The sequence below is a fragment of the Cibotium barometz genome, chromosome 20 (assembly GCF_041138505.1).
Source record: "Cibotium barometz isolate CiBa-2024 chromosome 20, ASM4113850v1, whole genome shotgun sequence".
In the NCBI taxonomy this organism is placed as follows: Eukaryota; Viridiplantae; Streptophyta; class Polypodiopsida; order Cyatheales; family Cibotiaceae; genus Cibotium; species Cibotium barometz.
The window spans coordinates 53,541,542-53,558,585 of record NC_141065.1 but is presented as its reverse complement, the minus strand read 5'-3'; the positions used below and the strand labels follow the sequence as shown (position 1 = coordinate 53,558,585).

Genomic DNA, 17,044 nt, shown 5'->3' with positions numbered 1-17,044 from the left:
GCAAGAAGAGTGAATTCTTTCTGAAAGAAATTCACTTCCTTGGGCACATTGTATCAAAGGATGGTGTCACAATGGATCCTGCTAAGATTGAAGCAATCGTTTCATGGCCAGATTTACAAACTGTGCATGATGTTCGCAGTTTTCTTGGCTTATGCTCTTACTACCGCAGATTTGTAAGGCATTTTGCAGAGATTGCTTCACCATTACATGCGCTTGAAAAGAAGGCTATTAAATGGCAATGGACAGATAAAGAGAAATCAGCATTTAGATGCCTGAAACAGAAAATGACTACAGATCCTGTGTTGACATTGCCAGATCTGTCTAAGTCATTTGTTGTGCAGTGTGATGCATGTGGGAACAGCATTGGTGCTGTCTTAATGCAGAATGGCCGAGTCGTGGCATATGAGAGTAGAATACTCTCTGACACTGAGAAGAACTATCAGATTTATGAGAAAGAGCTGTTAGCTGTGATCCATGCACTTACCAGTTGGAAACACTATTTGCTTGGTGCTGATTTTGTTGTGCAAACAGATCATCAGACGCTCAGATACTTTCTCACACAGGCAAAGTTGTCAGAGAAACACATGCGCTGGGCAAATTTTCTGTCAATGTTCCATTTTCAGATAATGCATGTGGAAGGCAAGAAGAATGTGGTTGCAGATGCATTGTCTCACAAACCACAAGTGTCAGCTGTTTCTATTTCTTATCACCAGAAATTGGATGATATGAAAGAGCACTATGCCAGTGATGAAGATTTTTCCAGAATCTATGAGCAGCTAATGAATAATCAACATCATGATCACTATGTTCTGAAAGACGGCTTTCTCATGATGCATGGAAAGCTATGTGTGACTAAGCAGTTAAGGCCGAAAGTAATGCTAGAAAGTCATGCTCCACCGTATGCTGGACATCGAGGCATTGATGCTACAGTGAAAGCGGTTGAGACTTTCTTTTATTGGCCAACTTTGAGACGTGATCTTGATGTTTATGTCAGATCTTGCCTAGTATGCCAGAAAGTCAAGTTTGATAGACAGAAGGCACCTGGGTTATTGCAACCACTGCCTATTCCAGAGAGACCATGGGAAAGTATTGCCATGGACTTCATTTTTGATCTTCCAAGGACAACGACAGGGAATGATGGAATCTGGACTATAATATGTAGATTCAGTAAGCAGGCACACTTCATTCCTGTTAGAAAGAAGATAAAACCCGAGCACATGGTTAAGATTTTCATGCAGAATATCTTTAAATACCATGGTATGCCACAGTCTATTGTCAGTGATAGAGACCCAAGGATGACTAGCTTGTTTTGGAAAGCATTGTTTGAGAATATGGGCACGACCTTGAAATTCTCATCTTCTTTTCATCCTCAAACTGATGGGCAGTCTGAAGAGGCTAACTCTACTGTCTTGGATCTGCTGAAATGTTATGTGTCAGAACATAAGGCAGCTTGGGAGCATTATTTGCCATTAGTAGAGTATGCTTATAACAATACAGTGCATTCCTCTACTGGCAAGGCGCCTTTTGAAATTGTTGAAGGTGGCAAGAAAGTACCTCCCATTCTGCAGACAAAGGATAAGATATTTGAAGCAGACCGGTATGTTGAGGGATGGCAAGAAGCGTATAAGAAGGTCAAATATGCCTTGGAAAAGTCACAAGCTAAGTAGAAAAGAGCTGCTGACATGCATCGTCGAGAGCTCTTGTTTAAAGAGAATGACTGGGTCTTATTGCGTTTTGAAAAGGCACGACTGAGAAAAAGAAAGGGCAAGGAACGTCTGTTTCCTAAGCTGAGTATGCGATATTATGGTCCATTCCAAGTCTCAGAGAAGATAAGTGATGTAGCATACAGGCTGAAATTGCCAGAAACCTGGAAGATACATAATGCATTTCATGTGAGCCTTTTGAGGCCTTTTATTGGCAACGTGCCAGAAGATATAGTGCCAGAGGAACAGCCTGAAGTGGAGGAATTGGATGAAATTCTGGTTCCTGAGCAGATTCTGGCCCATAAAGACAGAAAAGTGAAAGGACAAGTTGCAAGAAGATACTTGGTGAAATTCAGAAATTATTCACCAATGGATGCTAAATGGATGGATGAGGTTGAACTGGCTGATTCACCTCAGTTGATGCAACTTTACAAGGAAGCCTTCCTGGTAGAACCTGCAATGGTTTAATATGCTTTTTGAAGCTGAATTCTGAATGACCTGTACATTTGTATTATATGTTTGGCAATGTACAGTTTTGACATTTGTTGTCAATGACTTAATCAATGAATGAACTTTCAGTGCTTTGAAGTTGTATCTATTACGCTTCAAATGAATGATTTACATGTTGTGACACTAATAGTACAACATTTATGCTATCGCCCTGTGTTGCATCCGGAAACATGTATTTGAAAGGCTTGAACCTGCGATGGCACAAATGGTAGTGGGGAATTCCTATCATCGCCCCGTGTCATCCGTTGGCAGGAGATACATGCGATGACACTAATCACATGGGGAATCTTGTGATCGTCCTGTGTCATCCGTTTGCATGTGGACTTGCAATCGAGGTCGCTTGCTTCTTTCAAGAGGGGGGTATGTCACCAGGAGGTGAAACTTTTTGCAGTTGTTTTCCTTATTTACATTTCTTTATAAATATATATATATTTTTCTTTTCTTTCTCTTTGGTTGCTGTTGTTTTCCCCCGGGATCTCTTGGAAGGGCTTGGGCCATTGCAATGTCAGAATGGGTCAGCCAGTGGGACTTTGGACCAGTGGTTGGCTAAGCGTGAGAACTGCACTGAAAGATGAATGACCACCTGTAAATAGAAATGAGCATTCTAGCTTAATTGGCAACTCAAAAGATATACAGATCACAATTCATGCTCCATGAGCTATCTGAGAATTACCAACTCACATATGGAACAGTTTTGAGCAAGACAATGATCAATTTGAAGAACAAAGTAAGGAGGTTGGTTACATCCCTCCCCCTTAGAATCTGTCTTGGCCTCAAGACAATGAATGAAGTATTTTTGGCTCGACAGCTTCTTCATAAGCTATGAATATTTCAGGATAATCCTTGAAATACTCCTCTGGCATCCATTTAGCGTCCATATGAGAATAGTTTTGGAACTTGGTGACGTTCCTTCCTTTCTTCCTAAATATGTGAAAGATGGTCTGTTTTGGTTGCGATATCTCTTCCTGTTCATCCATTTCGGGTGGTTCTGCCATAACAGGCTCGTTTTAAAAGGTTAACATGGAAGGTATTATGAATCCTCCAATGATCTGGAAGTTGCAACATGTAACAAACATCACTAATCTTTTTGTTGACTTGAAAAGGTCCATAGTTTCTAGCGGCTAATTTAGGAATTTGTTGCTTTTTTTCTTTGGATTTCCTGTGTCTGGTTTTATCCAAACCCAATCTCTCCAAAGTAAGAGTTCTTCTATGCTTATCATTTGCTTTCTTATGTTTGGCTTGAGACCTTTGTATTGCTCTGGTGACCTGAGCAAAAGCTGTATCCATATCTCTCATGAACTCATCGGTGTGGAAAATTTATTCTTTGGTTCTAAGTACAGGTAACAAGAGTAGCTTGACATAAATGATCTCAAATGGAGCTTTACCTGCAGAAGTGTGTAATAGGTTATTGTAAGCATATTCTACCAGTAGTAGGTACTTCTCCCATTGTACTTTGGCTTCATAGCAATAGCACTTCCACATATCCAAGATGGTGAGATTTGCTATTTCACTCTATCCATCTGTCTGGGAATGATAAGAAGAAGAAAAAGTTAGCTTCATATCCATGCTATCAAAGAGAGCCCTCCATAAAAGATTGGTAGTTCTCGGATCTCTGTCTCCCACAATGGATTGTGGCAATCCATGATGCTTAAAGATACTTAGCCATATGCTATGCCTTGATAGTTTTCTTCACTGGAATAAAATGGGCATGCTTGTTGAACTTGCCAATGATGGTCCATGTCCCATCATTTCCATTGGCTGATTTTGGCAAATTAAAAATGAAATCGATAACAATACTCTCCCAAGGTTGGTTGGGAATTGGCAGTGGCTGCGGAAGTCCAATTGGTTTCCGTCGATCAAACTTGACCTTTTGATAGATCAAGCATTCCCTAATTTATTGCTCAAGATCTCTTCTCATACTTGGCCAAAAGAAATACATCTCCAAGGCTTTAGTTGTGGCTAAAATACCACGATGAGCCATGTAAGGAGGAGCATGACATTCCTCCATCACTTTAGACTTGAAATCCTTTGTCACACATAACTTGCATTAACAGAAATCCATCCTTGATGGCATAAGAAGTCGCTATTTCACCATTTTGCAATTTGTCCCACACGAGCTGAAAATCTTCATCAAAAGCATACATATCCCTCATAACAGTGAAATTTGTATGATAGATTATGGAGACAACATGTATCTGGGGTCTTCTTGACAAAGCATTAGCTGCCTTATTTTCTTTTCTAGGTGTGTGCATAATCTGAAAATGAAATTGTACCAAATAGTTGGCCCAGCTAAGATGCTTTTCAAAGATCTTAGGTTGAGATAGAAAATACCTGAGGCTTTGATGGTCTGTTTTGATGATAAACTCACCACCCAAGAGGTAATGCTTCCAAATCTTCAAAGCATGGATGACATCCATTAATTTCTTTTCATAGGTGGGAGCATTCCTTTTCGAATTTTGTAATCTTTTGCTTTCATAAGCAACTGCATGCCCTTCTTGGTTTAAGACTGCACCAATACACTTTCCTGAAGCATTACATTCTACAATAAATAGCTTTGACAAATCTAGAACAATCAATATTGGTGCTTTACTGGCATAAAACTTTAAAGCCTCGAAAGCTTCTTTCTCCATCTTGGCCCACCTAAACCCCAATGCATTTTTTGTCAGATCATGCAATGGTCCGGCAACCACTGCAAACCACTTGATGAACCTTTTGTAGTAAGAGCATAGTCCCGAAAAGCTTCTAACTTCATGACACTATATGGCCCAAATAGTGAATTTCTGACAGGAAGAATTTGCCATTTGCATAAAGCTTGTGCTTTCTCAATTCTTGGAAAACAATATCCAAATGCTTTTTATGCTCTTCCTCATGATTAGAATGTACTAAAATAGTGAATTTCTGATAGGAAGAATTTGCCATTTGCATAAAGCTTGTGCTTTCTCAATTCTTGGAAAACAATATCCAAATGCTTTTTATGCTCTTCCTCATTATTAGAATGTACTAAAATATCATGAAAGAAAGTACATGTCAATTTTCGATGGGCTCTGAAGATTCTATCCATCATCGTGCTAAATGTGGCAGGGCATTGGTGAGACCAAAGGGTAACACGAGAAATTCGTAAGCCCAAAGGTAGTCTTGAACGTTGTTTTGTGCACATCCTTCGGAACAATCCTTATTTAATGATAGCCACTCTTCAAGTCTGTCCTGCTAAACCCTTTGGATCCATCCAACCCGTCTATTATATCATCAATCCTAGGTTGTCTCCTACTCTATTTGGTCTATACATTGACGAGATCTTGGATTACATAGACAGACAGGGAGGACCAAGAGCACATTTGGCAGGAGTCGTGATACCGATCCTCTTGTATGCAGATGATATCGTTCTTATGTCTGATTCACTAGAGGGGCTGCAGAGGCATTTGGATGCATTACGGGCCTTTTGCGAGGACCGGGACCTTTCTGTGAACCTTGGAAAGACCAAGGTCATGATCTTTAACACCTCCTCACAGTGGATAAGTAGATCTGCAGTACAGTTTACATACAGTGGAGAGGCTGTGGAGTATGTTACCTCATATGTATACCTTGGGATTACTTTTGCTGGACCTCAGTTCTCGATGCGGAAGGCGGCCGACGCTAGATTGATGAGGGGATATGCAGCCCTTGGCTGGCTAGAGAGGCAATGCTCACAGATACAATTTTAGGATCCGAGGACGAAGCTTTGGCTATTTGATACTCTAGTTACACCTGCACTACTGTATGGTGGCCCCATCTGGGGTCCTAGCTTATACCACAAGAGGAGACATAGGAGAGAGCCGGCCGAGACAGATACAGAGGAGGTATATGATGGGTGGAAGTCGATGGAGAGGCCCCTAGTGGCGATGATATCACGCATGATTAGGAGTAAGCCATCAGTGCCACATGCCTAGTCACAGGGAATGGGCATTTTTAGACTTGGGAATGTTGGGGATGGCAGGATCTTCCTGTTCCCATTCCCGTCCCATGTCACTCTATAGTCACAGGGAATGGCCATTCTCAGTCTTTTTGGTCCCCGTTCCCTGTCCCCATTTCGCGTCCCATGTGACTATGGCCACATGAGATTGTGCGGGCAGAGATGGGGGCTGCACCGATAGTGACAGAGGCTCTATTCCAGACAGTGACATACTAGCATAGGCTATGGGAGCTTCCACTTGATAGACACCCCCGGCTAGCCCTGGAGTCCTTGAGACAGTTGACACTTGAGGGAGATACAGAGTGCTGGTATGCATAGGTAGGCACTTGGTTTGGCATGCACGGTCTGTAGATGGAGGCACTCCCCCCCTTCCAGTATAGCATAGAGACCCCGTCATTTGCTCTCAGCCGCATAGAGCGGAACAGGGTTATGAGGAAGGACGTTGTCAGACTGGATACTCAGAGGAAATGGAGTTCACCTAGTCGTCCACTGGGGACGAAGATGGCCTTCTACAGAGATCACCTCCTATGCTTGACAGAGGATGGGTTCATCATCCGTCCACGCTACATGGACATACACCTATCCTTTGGGGTGAGATGTGCGATCGGCTAGAACCGCACCTCGTCCCACCAGCTGAGAGTGGCTACATGGACATACACCTATCCTTTGGGGTGAGATGTGCGATCGGCTAGAACCGCACCTCGTCCCACCAGCTGAGAGTGGAGACTGCCAAATATGGGCCTAGGGCGGCCGCACCAGAGGACATGATATGCTAGCTCTGTCACACAGAGCCCGAGACAGAGGACCATTACATATGCCGATGCCCTGTATACTATGAGATTCGGGGGAGGCTCCACTGCCTCTTCCGAGCGGGGTTCGGATCACTTTCCAGGATCATGGACTTCCTGTATCAGAGATGCCTGGGACTTTTTCTTCTAGAGCTCCGTAGACACAGGAAGTCCTTAGTGAGATCCAGATATTAGCTGTACTTGCTAGACGACCAGCACTAAGAGCTCTCACCGACTTCTTCCATACCAGCACTCCGAGGGCCGATCCACCCATCATACCCAGACCACAGGCTAGTGTAGGAGCTCGGCCGAGAGTTGTGACACTCGACAGAGCCACTGAGTTATTCAGAGATCGACGCCCCAGACCCCATGGCCCTCGCCCATGGCCACGCCACCACAGGAGGATCCGGGCCATCATCTCCCATCATCGCAGGACCTCGCGCCATCTTAGTTTTACCACCTTGAGCACCATGTCACAGCGGCCCATGAGGGATGTATAAGGGTGATATGAGAGCTCTCTGCTCATGTACCTAGATCAGATTTTAAAGTTCTAGATTTTTGTTATCTTTCTTTATTACTATTTTGTACCCAGGATGATGTACCTCATGGATATGATGTAACCTTTTGGTCTCATAGGTCATTTTGGCCTTTTGAAGACGTTAATACAACTTTCTTTCTTTCTTTCTTTCTCTCTCTTCGAGATGGAGTTCCATCCACCATAGTTGTGATGTCTCCTGGTTGCACTCTGATCTCCAATAACCAGCTGAGTCCTGGTCTTTAGTGTTTCGTACTGCAGACTATGCATAGCATATCCCTATGTACCATTTGCATTTTTTCAAAAATTTCAGATTTGTTTGCTCATGAATTTTTTTATGTGGGCTGGTGAATCTAGCCAAATAATTGATCTTGTGGGGCACTGCCGTTTATAGAATCTTTTCATTATTGTTGCTGCTCCTGCCGCATTTCTCAGGTCTTAGTGCACCTTACTTCTTTGAATATATCTGAAACATTATCCTTAATGTTACAATGGTGAAACACTTTATCTCCATCATGAACTTTCTCTCTAATGAATTGTCCCCTAACTTTTGATGTTGGATTGGATTCTTGGCTAATGCTTCCGCCGAGATGTTATCACAATATATAGTTGTAGTATGAGAACAATGAGAGAAACCTAATTCCTCTAAACATCTTTTCAACCATGTGGCTTCACATGGTGCTATAGTGAGGGCCTTGTATTCACTCTGTAACAACTGTATTTTTCTTCTTTGAATGCCATGAGATTGCTTCTATTATAAAAAAGAAAAATGCTTTCTCTATCCACCAAATCTGATGTGTACATTTAAAGATCCGCATTCTCTCCTGCATAATGTATCCCTCAATATACCTGAGAATTCTATGCTAAAACGGGCATAGAAGTACAATCATGCTTATTAGAATAATAACAGCATTGATAATAGTTGCAAGATGGCTAGAAGAATTGGAAGGCAGATATAAACTTTGAGCTTTACTAGAGATACGATTGAGAAATTTGTGAGGTCGTGATACCTTTTCCTTTCTTGCAGGTTGGCCTTCTTCAAGGCTGCATACCTCCTTTTTGATGCCGACTTTTATGTGAAGGCTGATGATGATATCTATTTGCGGCCAGGTTCACTTCGTGTAGGAAGCCGTGTTTCTTTCTGGATTGTCTTATGTTGTGTAGCTTTACCTTCCCAGGCCATTTTTGGGAGACTTTCTTTCTTCTAATGCCATTCTTTATGGTAGATCGCCTTGCAACGTTGCTAGCCAAGGATAGGAGTTCTCCCCGAACTTATCTTGGGTGCATGAAGAAGGGTCCAGTAATTACGGATCCAAAGCTCAAGTGGTGGGTGTTGCTAATTTGATAAATCCATTGGCATTTTTGTTGAAGTGCATGGAGGTTGATGAGAAACTTGTTTACTGTATATCATTTTTCTGAGTTTGTTTTCCTTAGCTTCTTTAAACAGGTTTGAACCTCAGGGATACATGCTGGGGAGTGAGTATTTTTATCATGCATATGGGCCAATCTATGCATTATCAGCAGAAGTGGTTGCAAGTTTGGCCTTAGCAAGGAATGACAGGTTTGGAAAACAACTTACAAGGCTATGTACTAATCTGATTTCAGATCTCTTTGAGGATTTTGTAGCTTAAGGCAAAACTTTCAAGTGGTAGATTGAACTTGCTAGTGCAATTACTTTGTAGGTCAAATGAAGTAAGAATAACAATTAGATTCTGCTGAGACCCTACTGATTTCCACTTATAAAAAGCCATTGATTAATATCTTATACTTGAACTTCATCCTTTAACCTTTCTCCAACTTCAAAATGCTGATTTACCTTGAATGCTTTTAGTAGTGGGGTTTTGGTGCTGTTGATAATGAGACACCTAGTTGCAAGGTAGTGCACATTCATTACATACGTCTGAGTTATTTGTACTTAGCAAGAGTTGGTACAATTCTGGCTTGTGCGTTGTTGTGACGAATACTCGCTTCTTCCAACAGGTGAGGTGGTGGAAGGTTCTTTGTATTTCATGTACAGAGATCTGTCTTGCCTCTTTTTCACAGAGGTGAAGCCATGTGACATATGGGTATCTTTGTCTTTGGATGAACCCATCCACCCTAATCCTCAGGGTACATGAGAGAGAGAAAGATATATTAAGCGTTTACTAAAGACCCAATCAGCCTATGAGACCAAAGTTATACAATAATGTCCGTGGCATATTTCATCATCGAATGGAAAATAAAACAGAAACAAAACATAGATATCTCACTGGGGTGATACAAACTGTCCATGGAAACTCATCATGGAATACCAAGAACATGGAATATGAGAGGAGCATCAGCCCCCAATAGATGGCCAAGAGGTCTCCCTCAGCTATGTCACGTGGAAAAGTAGCTCGATGGCGGTGGAGCATGTCTTGGATCCGGAGCTGATGAGGGGATCATGGCCGATGTTCGGGGGGCCAGGGGCGTTAGGCACGCTAGAATGCGGAGGCCCGGTCCGAGGTAACTCCTCTTGGGCGAGGTGGGTTCGGAGCAGCCCGACGTGGGTCCACAAGATCCACTGTATGGGTGTCCTCCACCTTTTGGCTGGTGATGGTTGGCTGGCGAGGGAGGGGTCGGGGTGGCTAGGGCCGAAACTCTCTCAAGAAAGTGTCCCTGTATCTGCGGCGCTCAAGCAAGAAGAGGCCGAGGCAACGGTGGTCCGGGAAGTTGATGATGTTGGAAAGTGGACCAAACCCCTTAGTGAAACCTCCCGCGGATCTCATAGTATACTGCGCAGCGGCATATATAATGCTCCTCTGTCTCAACCTCTGTGTGGCATAATCGGCAGATCCTCTCCTCTCTAGGTCTCCGTATGAGCTCCCTAGCTCTAAAGACGCGGTTAGCTGTACCTTTCTCCACTCTGAGGCGGTGGGATGAAAGCCGTATCTGGCCAATCGCAATCTGCATGGCATAAGACATGTGAACACTCAGGTAGCTAGGCTGCTGGATGAATCCATCCTCAGTGAGTGTGAGGAAGTAATCTCTGTAGAAGTGCATCTTGGTTGTGAGCTCCACATGTGCAGTGGGTGTCGAGGCTGAGAAGATCTAATTGGATAACCTGGTTGGTGTACTTATGAGAGCTGAGAAAAGGGTAGTCTAGAGTGTATTGAAGGGGTGGTAGGGGGTCCATGTGGAGCCCATATACTGAGAACCAAGTGGAAACTAAGGCATACCATACTCTAGAATGGCCCTCGAGTGCTAACTGTCTTGAGGACTCCAGGACAAGCCTCAGGTACCTATGGGGATCCATGTGACTGATGCGATGGAAATTTGTGGCTATTTGGAAGAGTGCATCCACTACCATCGAGGCTGGTGCAAACTCTGCCTAGATAATCTGGTGTGCGACGGATGGTTTGTTGCGGATCAAACGGGAGAACATCATGACCTAGGGCCTCTCAACTCGTTGCCAATCCTCATCGGAAAAATTTGGACACACCCCCCCCCCCCCCCAAATACATAAGGGCTAGTGTGATGAGGGTGTCAAAAAGTCAACCCTTTGTCTTGGGCTCCTGGAAATGTGCCTAGAAGCACTGCCACTCAAGTAAGCTCAAGGCTGCATATCCCGGTGTCACTCTGGCATGTGCTGCAGGAAGCATGGTGAAGCGTGGGCCACTGAAAGTGACACCAAGGTAGACATAGGATGAGACAATCTCCACAGGATCCCCTCTATATGTGAAGCTCAATCTGAATGTGAAGGGACGGGAAGTATTGAAGACCATTACCTTGGTTTTACCAAGGTTAACAGAGAGGTCCCGCCGAGTGCTCTAGTTTTGTAAGGCATCCAACTGTCTCTAAAGCCCCTTGGTGGTTGAATCTGAGAGGAGGACGATGTCATTTGCATGAAGTAGTATGGGGATCGATATACCTGCCGGTGTGGGACCAGCCCAGGGCTACAAAAGATCCTCTCCTGCTCATAAGAAAACAGAGCAGAGAACAAAGCAAGGCAACCAGGGAGACTCTCCCTAGGTGCTGGAAAGTACAAGTATCAGTACAAAGAACTGAGGGACTATATCATACAATAGGAGGGGGGAAAAGCCAAACAGGTGGCCTGTAGTGCCAACGGGGGGACCCCGCGTGTAGGGTATAGAAGAGGCCGCTGCGCCAAGTGGTGTGAAAGGCCTGGCGCCGCAAGATCGCCTCATCCGAGTCGCCCCGGATGCGGTCATACTGTCCTCGCAGGGTGTGGATCAACTCTTGCCAAATCCCCCGAACAGCCTCTGCTGGTGGCTCCAGTCTCCCCTCAAAGGCCCTGAAACACCGGGCCCTCCAAGTGAACCAGATGGTGAGGCTGCTGAGGAGCTCCCATCGTAGATCCCTCTCTTGTGTCCAACCGGCGGACGAGAAATCCGGTAAAGGAACAAGGTGAGGCTGGCCCCTAATGAATCTGATGGCCTGGTTGTCCTGTTCCGTCTTATAGCCCATAGCAGGCCAGACGAAGTCGACCAAGCAGCGGCACCCCACGTATACATACCCTCTGGAGAGAAGGGGACCAGAATGCGCAGCATCCGCAGCCAAATCTGTTGCGCCTGAGGGCAGTCCCATAGGCAATGTCTCTGTGTCTCCATAGGGTGGCCGCATCGGACGCAAGCCGCCGGAAGACCGCTGTAGACAAGCCAGGTGCCAACTGCAGAGCCCCTGTGGGCGACCAGCCCCACTGGAAAGTCGAGATCCTGCGTGCCTATCGACTAGCCCAAATCCTGGTCCAAAAATCCTCCAGGAATGCCTGTGAGAGTCCTTGTAGCCGCCAGTGCCCCGATGCAGCTGGAGAGACCATCCTCCTCGCCGTCAAAATATGTCACCCCAACCGAACAGTATACTGGAAAAAGGTGATCTCGGTGGCCTCAAGGGATGCATAAGGATCATGCCACTCGTACTCGCCAGGGTCCCACTGGAGCCGGGCCAAGGGGCGCAAAGCATATGCCCAAATGCGCCAATCAGAGTCCACATCTGCAGGGTCTGGGTCAATATGCCACTTCCGAGAAGCGGCGGCCACTACCCGTATTCTCTGAAAGATGCACTCTGCAACCAAAGGCGACTCCACCTCCACTCCAAATATCGCACTGCTGTGCCAGGAGGAATCCATCTAAAACCCGGGTCTGGGCTCCATGCCGGAGTGGGAGCGCTACTGATCCAAAAGGCCACTGTCTTGCGCCAATTGATCAATGCTCCCGAAGTTGCACTGAAAACTTGGAGCAACTGCTCTGCCCGTTGAAGATTGGCCTCCTGGCCATGCAAAAATAAACCCGTGTCATCAGCAAACTCAGCATCGAGCAGGTCCTCCCCCCGGACTGGGAGCTGGAGTCCTCTCAAACCAACCTCCTCTACCGTCAGATACATGCTCATAGCCTCAGCAAAGAAGAGAAAAAGAAACGGGGCGAGAGGACACCCCTGACGGACTGATCTGGTCAACTCAAAACTCAGCCCCCGTCCTCCTGTGATCAGCACCCTGGCTACGAGCTGTGGAATATAGAGCCGCCACCCCTCGAATCCAACCTGGCTCAAAGCCGAGGCGAAGCATAGTGCCCTCTAAGAAACCCCAATCGACTCTATCGTATGCCTTCTCAAAATCGAGAAGCATCACGACCAAGTCCTCACCAAGAAATCTAGCTTGGGCTGTCACCTCCCAAAAGGTGAAAATGTTGTCAAGGATACTACGCTCCTTGACGAATCCTGTCTGGGTAGCATGAATCAACTCCCCCAGAAAGGGCTGGATCCTCAAACTCAAGGCCTTTGCTAAGACCTTGTAGCCATGCATCAGTGATCCTCAGTGTCATGCAAAATCGCTCCCAAGCTACAAGCTCCGTACCGTGCACTGTAACATGACTGCCTCCCACCCTATCAACCGGGTCCTCAAGCATGTTGAAGTCTCCCCCAACACACCAATGTGCGGCCTCTAGCAATGCATCCGTAATCTGGGTCCAGAACTCTGCTCTGGCACTAGCCTGGTTGGGCGCATAGACATTGAGCACGCCAAAGAGCTCATCATGCGTCCTCAGAATGACATACTGTGCTCTACCAAGCACAATGATCCTACGATCCACAATGGCCTGCCACCATACATCCGCAATGACCATCATCAAAATATCAATACTGTCCCCAACCAGGCATCTCTGAAGCTCCTGCCTCAAGCAACCACGATAACGTATATAATGTGCGCCGCCAAGGCCCTGTACATTCCATGAGATGATCCTCATGGATGACCTGCTGAGGTGGATGCTGTCTCAGCCGTACGGCGGGCCTTCACTAGCGGCTTGGATGGAGAATAGTCCCCATCCGAGCGACTATGAATCTGCCCACCCGGTGTGCTGCAAGAATCTCGGATTAGGCGCCAGTGGCTGTGTCCCATGGCGACTGCCTCCCGCTCAGACAGAGTAGCCTCGTGTATGCATACATATCCAGGGTCGCGTGCTAAGTCTGCCACTATGCGAACGACCAAATGTCGAATCCCTGAGGCACTCGCACTCCCGGGATCAAAGAAAAAATGAGCCAACTCCCATAGTCGGCCTATCACATCTGTCACCTCTAGATCGCTCACATGGTGAGAAAACTCAACTGCCTGAGTCTTCAAAGTGCTAAAAGCGAGCTCCAGAGTCCACTCTCGGTTGCGTGGGCCACAGAGAGGGAATGAGAAGGCCACCGCTGAATCAAGTGCCTCCTCCCCGCGGGCCGGAGGTATCACTACATGAACTCTGATGGGTGCTGGCTCGTGGGGGCCCTCTGCTCCAAAAAGCCGTGTGAAGGAGTAATCAAAAGCCTCCGAGCGCTGTCTAGTGTCAAGACGACTCAGTCGACTGCGGATAGAGGATATCCGTGAAGCCCGAATCGGCATGGTAAGTCTCCTCTGCGGTGCTCGAGCAAGGTCGGTGCTCAGAGCCCTCCGGACTGTAGGTGAACGCCAGGGGACTGCCAGGGCCTCCCGAGGAGCTGAGGCGAGTGGGGGGGGGGGGGGGGGGGGAGGGGGGGGTAGAGAAGGAGCCGCTGCCGAAACCGGAGCGGGGACGGGAGGAGGCGAAGGTGGAAGCAAGGCGGGAGGGGGGGACGGAGGAGGGGGGGAGGGGGCGAAGGAGGGGGTGCTGGCATCTCCTGGTCCTCAGTCGGCGCTGGGGTCTCCTCTTGGAGGGGAGCAAAGCTGTTCCTCACGGGAACCCAGTGATGTTGATGCCTTATTTGGTTTTGGTCAAAAGATAAGGCTTGATGCCTATAAAAGCATGTACTTGGTGGTTCTATTAACATTGAGCATCATTTGAGTCGTGCAATCTCTTATTTGCTATCACATCTCTATCACTCTTTCCCTCTTACTCTCTCTCTCTCTCTATCTTTGTGCATCAACTTGTCATGGCTTGAATTGCCATCTCTCTTTGCACATGCTTCACTCTTGACACCGTGAATGCTAACAAGAATGCTAATTGGCACTTTTTAACATGAAGCGCAACAAGTTATATCAGAACAACTCTAGCACAGATTCACAACACAACATAACTTTGATACCAAATGGCATCTTGCATCGGTTGTTGGCAAACACTAGCCCACTTGCACAAATCAGTTCCAGCATCTCTTTTCCCTCTCCCCCGGGAAACAAGATAAGGCTAGATACAAACTCACCATTATTTATGGAGCGAGGATCAAAGAACAAAAAAGGGGGAAGAATGCACTTCTGCGCCGGGTGGCCGCTCTATGAGGAGAAGGCTATCTCATACAAGGGGTGGGGGAGGGAATAACCACATAGGTAGTCTATAGTGCCAAGTGGGCTCACCACCACTATCTGTGAGAAAAGGACGAGGTCGTCAGAGCCTCAGGAAGGCTTCCCGATGCTTCCACATACAGCCAGAACCACCCTGAAGCTTCCCTCACTTGTTGCGGAGGGTATGAATGATGTCGAGTCAGATGCTCCTGATGGACTCTATAGGCGGCGTGTGGGTGCCTTCGATGGCTTCGTTGCATCGAGCTCTCTAGACGTGCCATGTGGCAATGCTGCTCTCCCATGTCTGGCTCGAACCAGGAGTCCAGTGACCAATAGATAGGGCTGAGACTGGCACTGTCAAGATGCGAAGGTGAGAGACGTGAAGGGCTAGCCCCCCACCTTCCTCCTCATAAGCCATGACAACCTTGGCTTTAGTGGCCCAAGCAACAGTGCCCCATGTAATAGTACGATAAGAGGCCCTGCCATAGTGAGGATGCGGAGAATCCACCGCCAAACATACTGAACCTTCGGGCAATCCCAAAGACAATGTCGTTTTGAGACTCCTGGGGATGGCCACATCTCAGACATGGTGCTGGTCTACCTCCAATAGTCAACCACGCGCCAACCGCCAATCTCCTATGTGCGAGCAACCACAAAAAGAGAGTGATCTGCGGAGGCTGAAAACTATGCCAAAGCCTTTTCCAAAAATCTCTGAGAGAGCACGGTGAGAGGCCCTAAGACTGCCAATGTCTTGCTGCTGCTGGAGTGCCCTTGACCTCGGGCATCTGGATCCCACGGCAAGCCATGTAGTGTATGCAAAAAACAGGGTACCCGGAGTCTCCTTCCTGTCTGGAGGATCACACCAAGTCCACTCCCCCGGGTCCCATTGGAGGCACGTGATGGGCCGGCTCTCCCAAATCCATAAATGCCAAAGTCTCTTCCTAGCCACCTTGGCCGGTGGTCGGTCAATGTGCCACTCATGTGCATGGAATTCGATCACCCTCACCCTCTGTAACGTGCATCCCTTGAAGTCCTCCAAGGGGGGATCTGATCTCACTAATCTGCCATGAGGTCCAATTGAAAAAATGAGAAAGGTGGGGCTCTCATCCGGGCCATGAATTGCCAGGAGAATATCATGCTTGGTGAACACTCCCACAGCCATCGTGGGGGAATAGGGTCAGGGATCGGGGTCAGCCACTCCAGAGGAATGGCGGAGTCGATGTGGAGTTTGTCTTTGCCTTGGATCCGAGTCAGGCCTCTCTCTTGAGCTACTCGGGGAAGTTGTCTGAATGCAAGCCAATCTCCAAGGGACCTAGTAGGGCCTGCGCTCAAAGCTCCCCAGGATACACAAGGCCGAGCACCTAGCATGTGACCACTAGGTTACGGAACAAGGGGGTCCAAATCAAGGGTTATCGGAGACGCTCCTCGGAGGCTACCGAAATAGACAGTTGGAGAGTTGGCTTGAGGTGGTCCCAAGCTCATAATAGGTTGGCTGCAAATCTGTCCTCAAAAGCTGGGCTAAAGCCATGGGCCCACATCTCCGTGAAGATCCATCTAGTGCTTTGCGGCCAGGAGGAAATCCTTCCATGGCTCGCCTTGCCTCGCCTGGGAGAAGTCCTCTTAACTATCAGCTTGTCGAGGAGGGCACAACTCTAAATGGTGGGGTCGATGATGCCCAGGCCCCCTCCGTGGCGCGATTGTATGATCACTCTCTAGGCCATCTTGGCTCGGGCCCGTCTCGTTGCCAGACCACATAAAGTTTCGGATCAACCGTTGAACCTGACTAATGCAGGCCGGTGAGAGGGCCCAACAAGAAGTAATATACCACATGGTGGCAAGAAGTGCCTGGTACAC

At 47.1% G+C, this 17,044-nt stretch overlaps 1 protein-coding gene across 2 annotated transcripts in view; it reads left to right on the top strand.

Moving 5' to 3' along the window:
* Positions 1 to 17,044, top strand: part of LOC147628026 (putative beta-1,3-galactosyltransferase 14) — a 68,928-nt gene that overhangs the window by 34,218 nt on the left and 17,666 nt on the right. For both annotated transcript variants that reach the window (XM_086814997.1, XM_086814996.1), the window contains exons 4-6: positions 8,513 to 8,595; positions 8,712 to 8,811; positions 8,933 to 9,046. In XM_086814997.1, the coding sequence (XP_086671123.1) occupies positions 8,513 to 8,595; positions 8,712 to 8,811; positions 8,933 to 9,046 (297 nt within the window). The remainder of the gene's footprint in view (positions 1 to 8,512; positions 8,596 to 8,711; positions 8,812 to 8,932; positions 9,047 to 17,044) is intronic.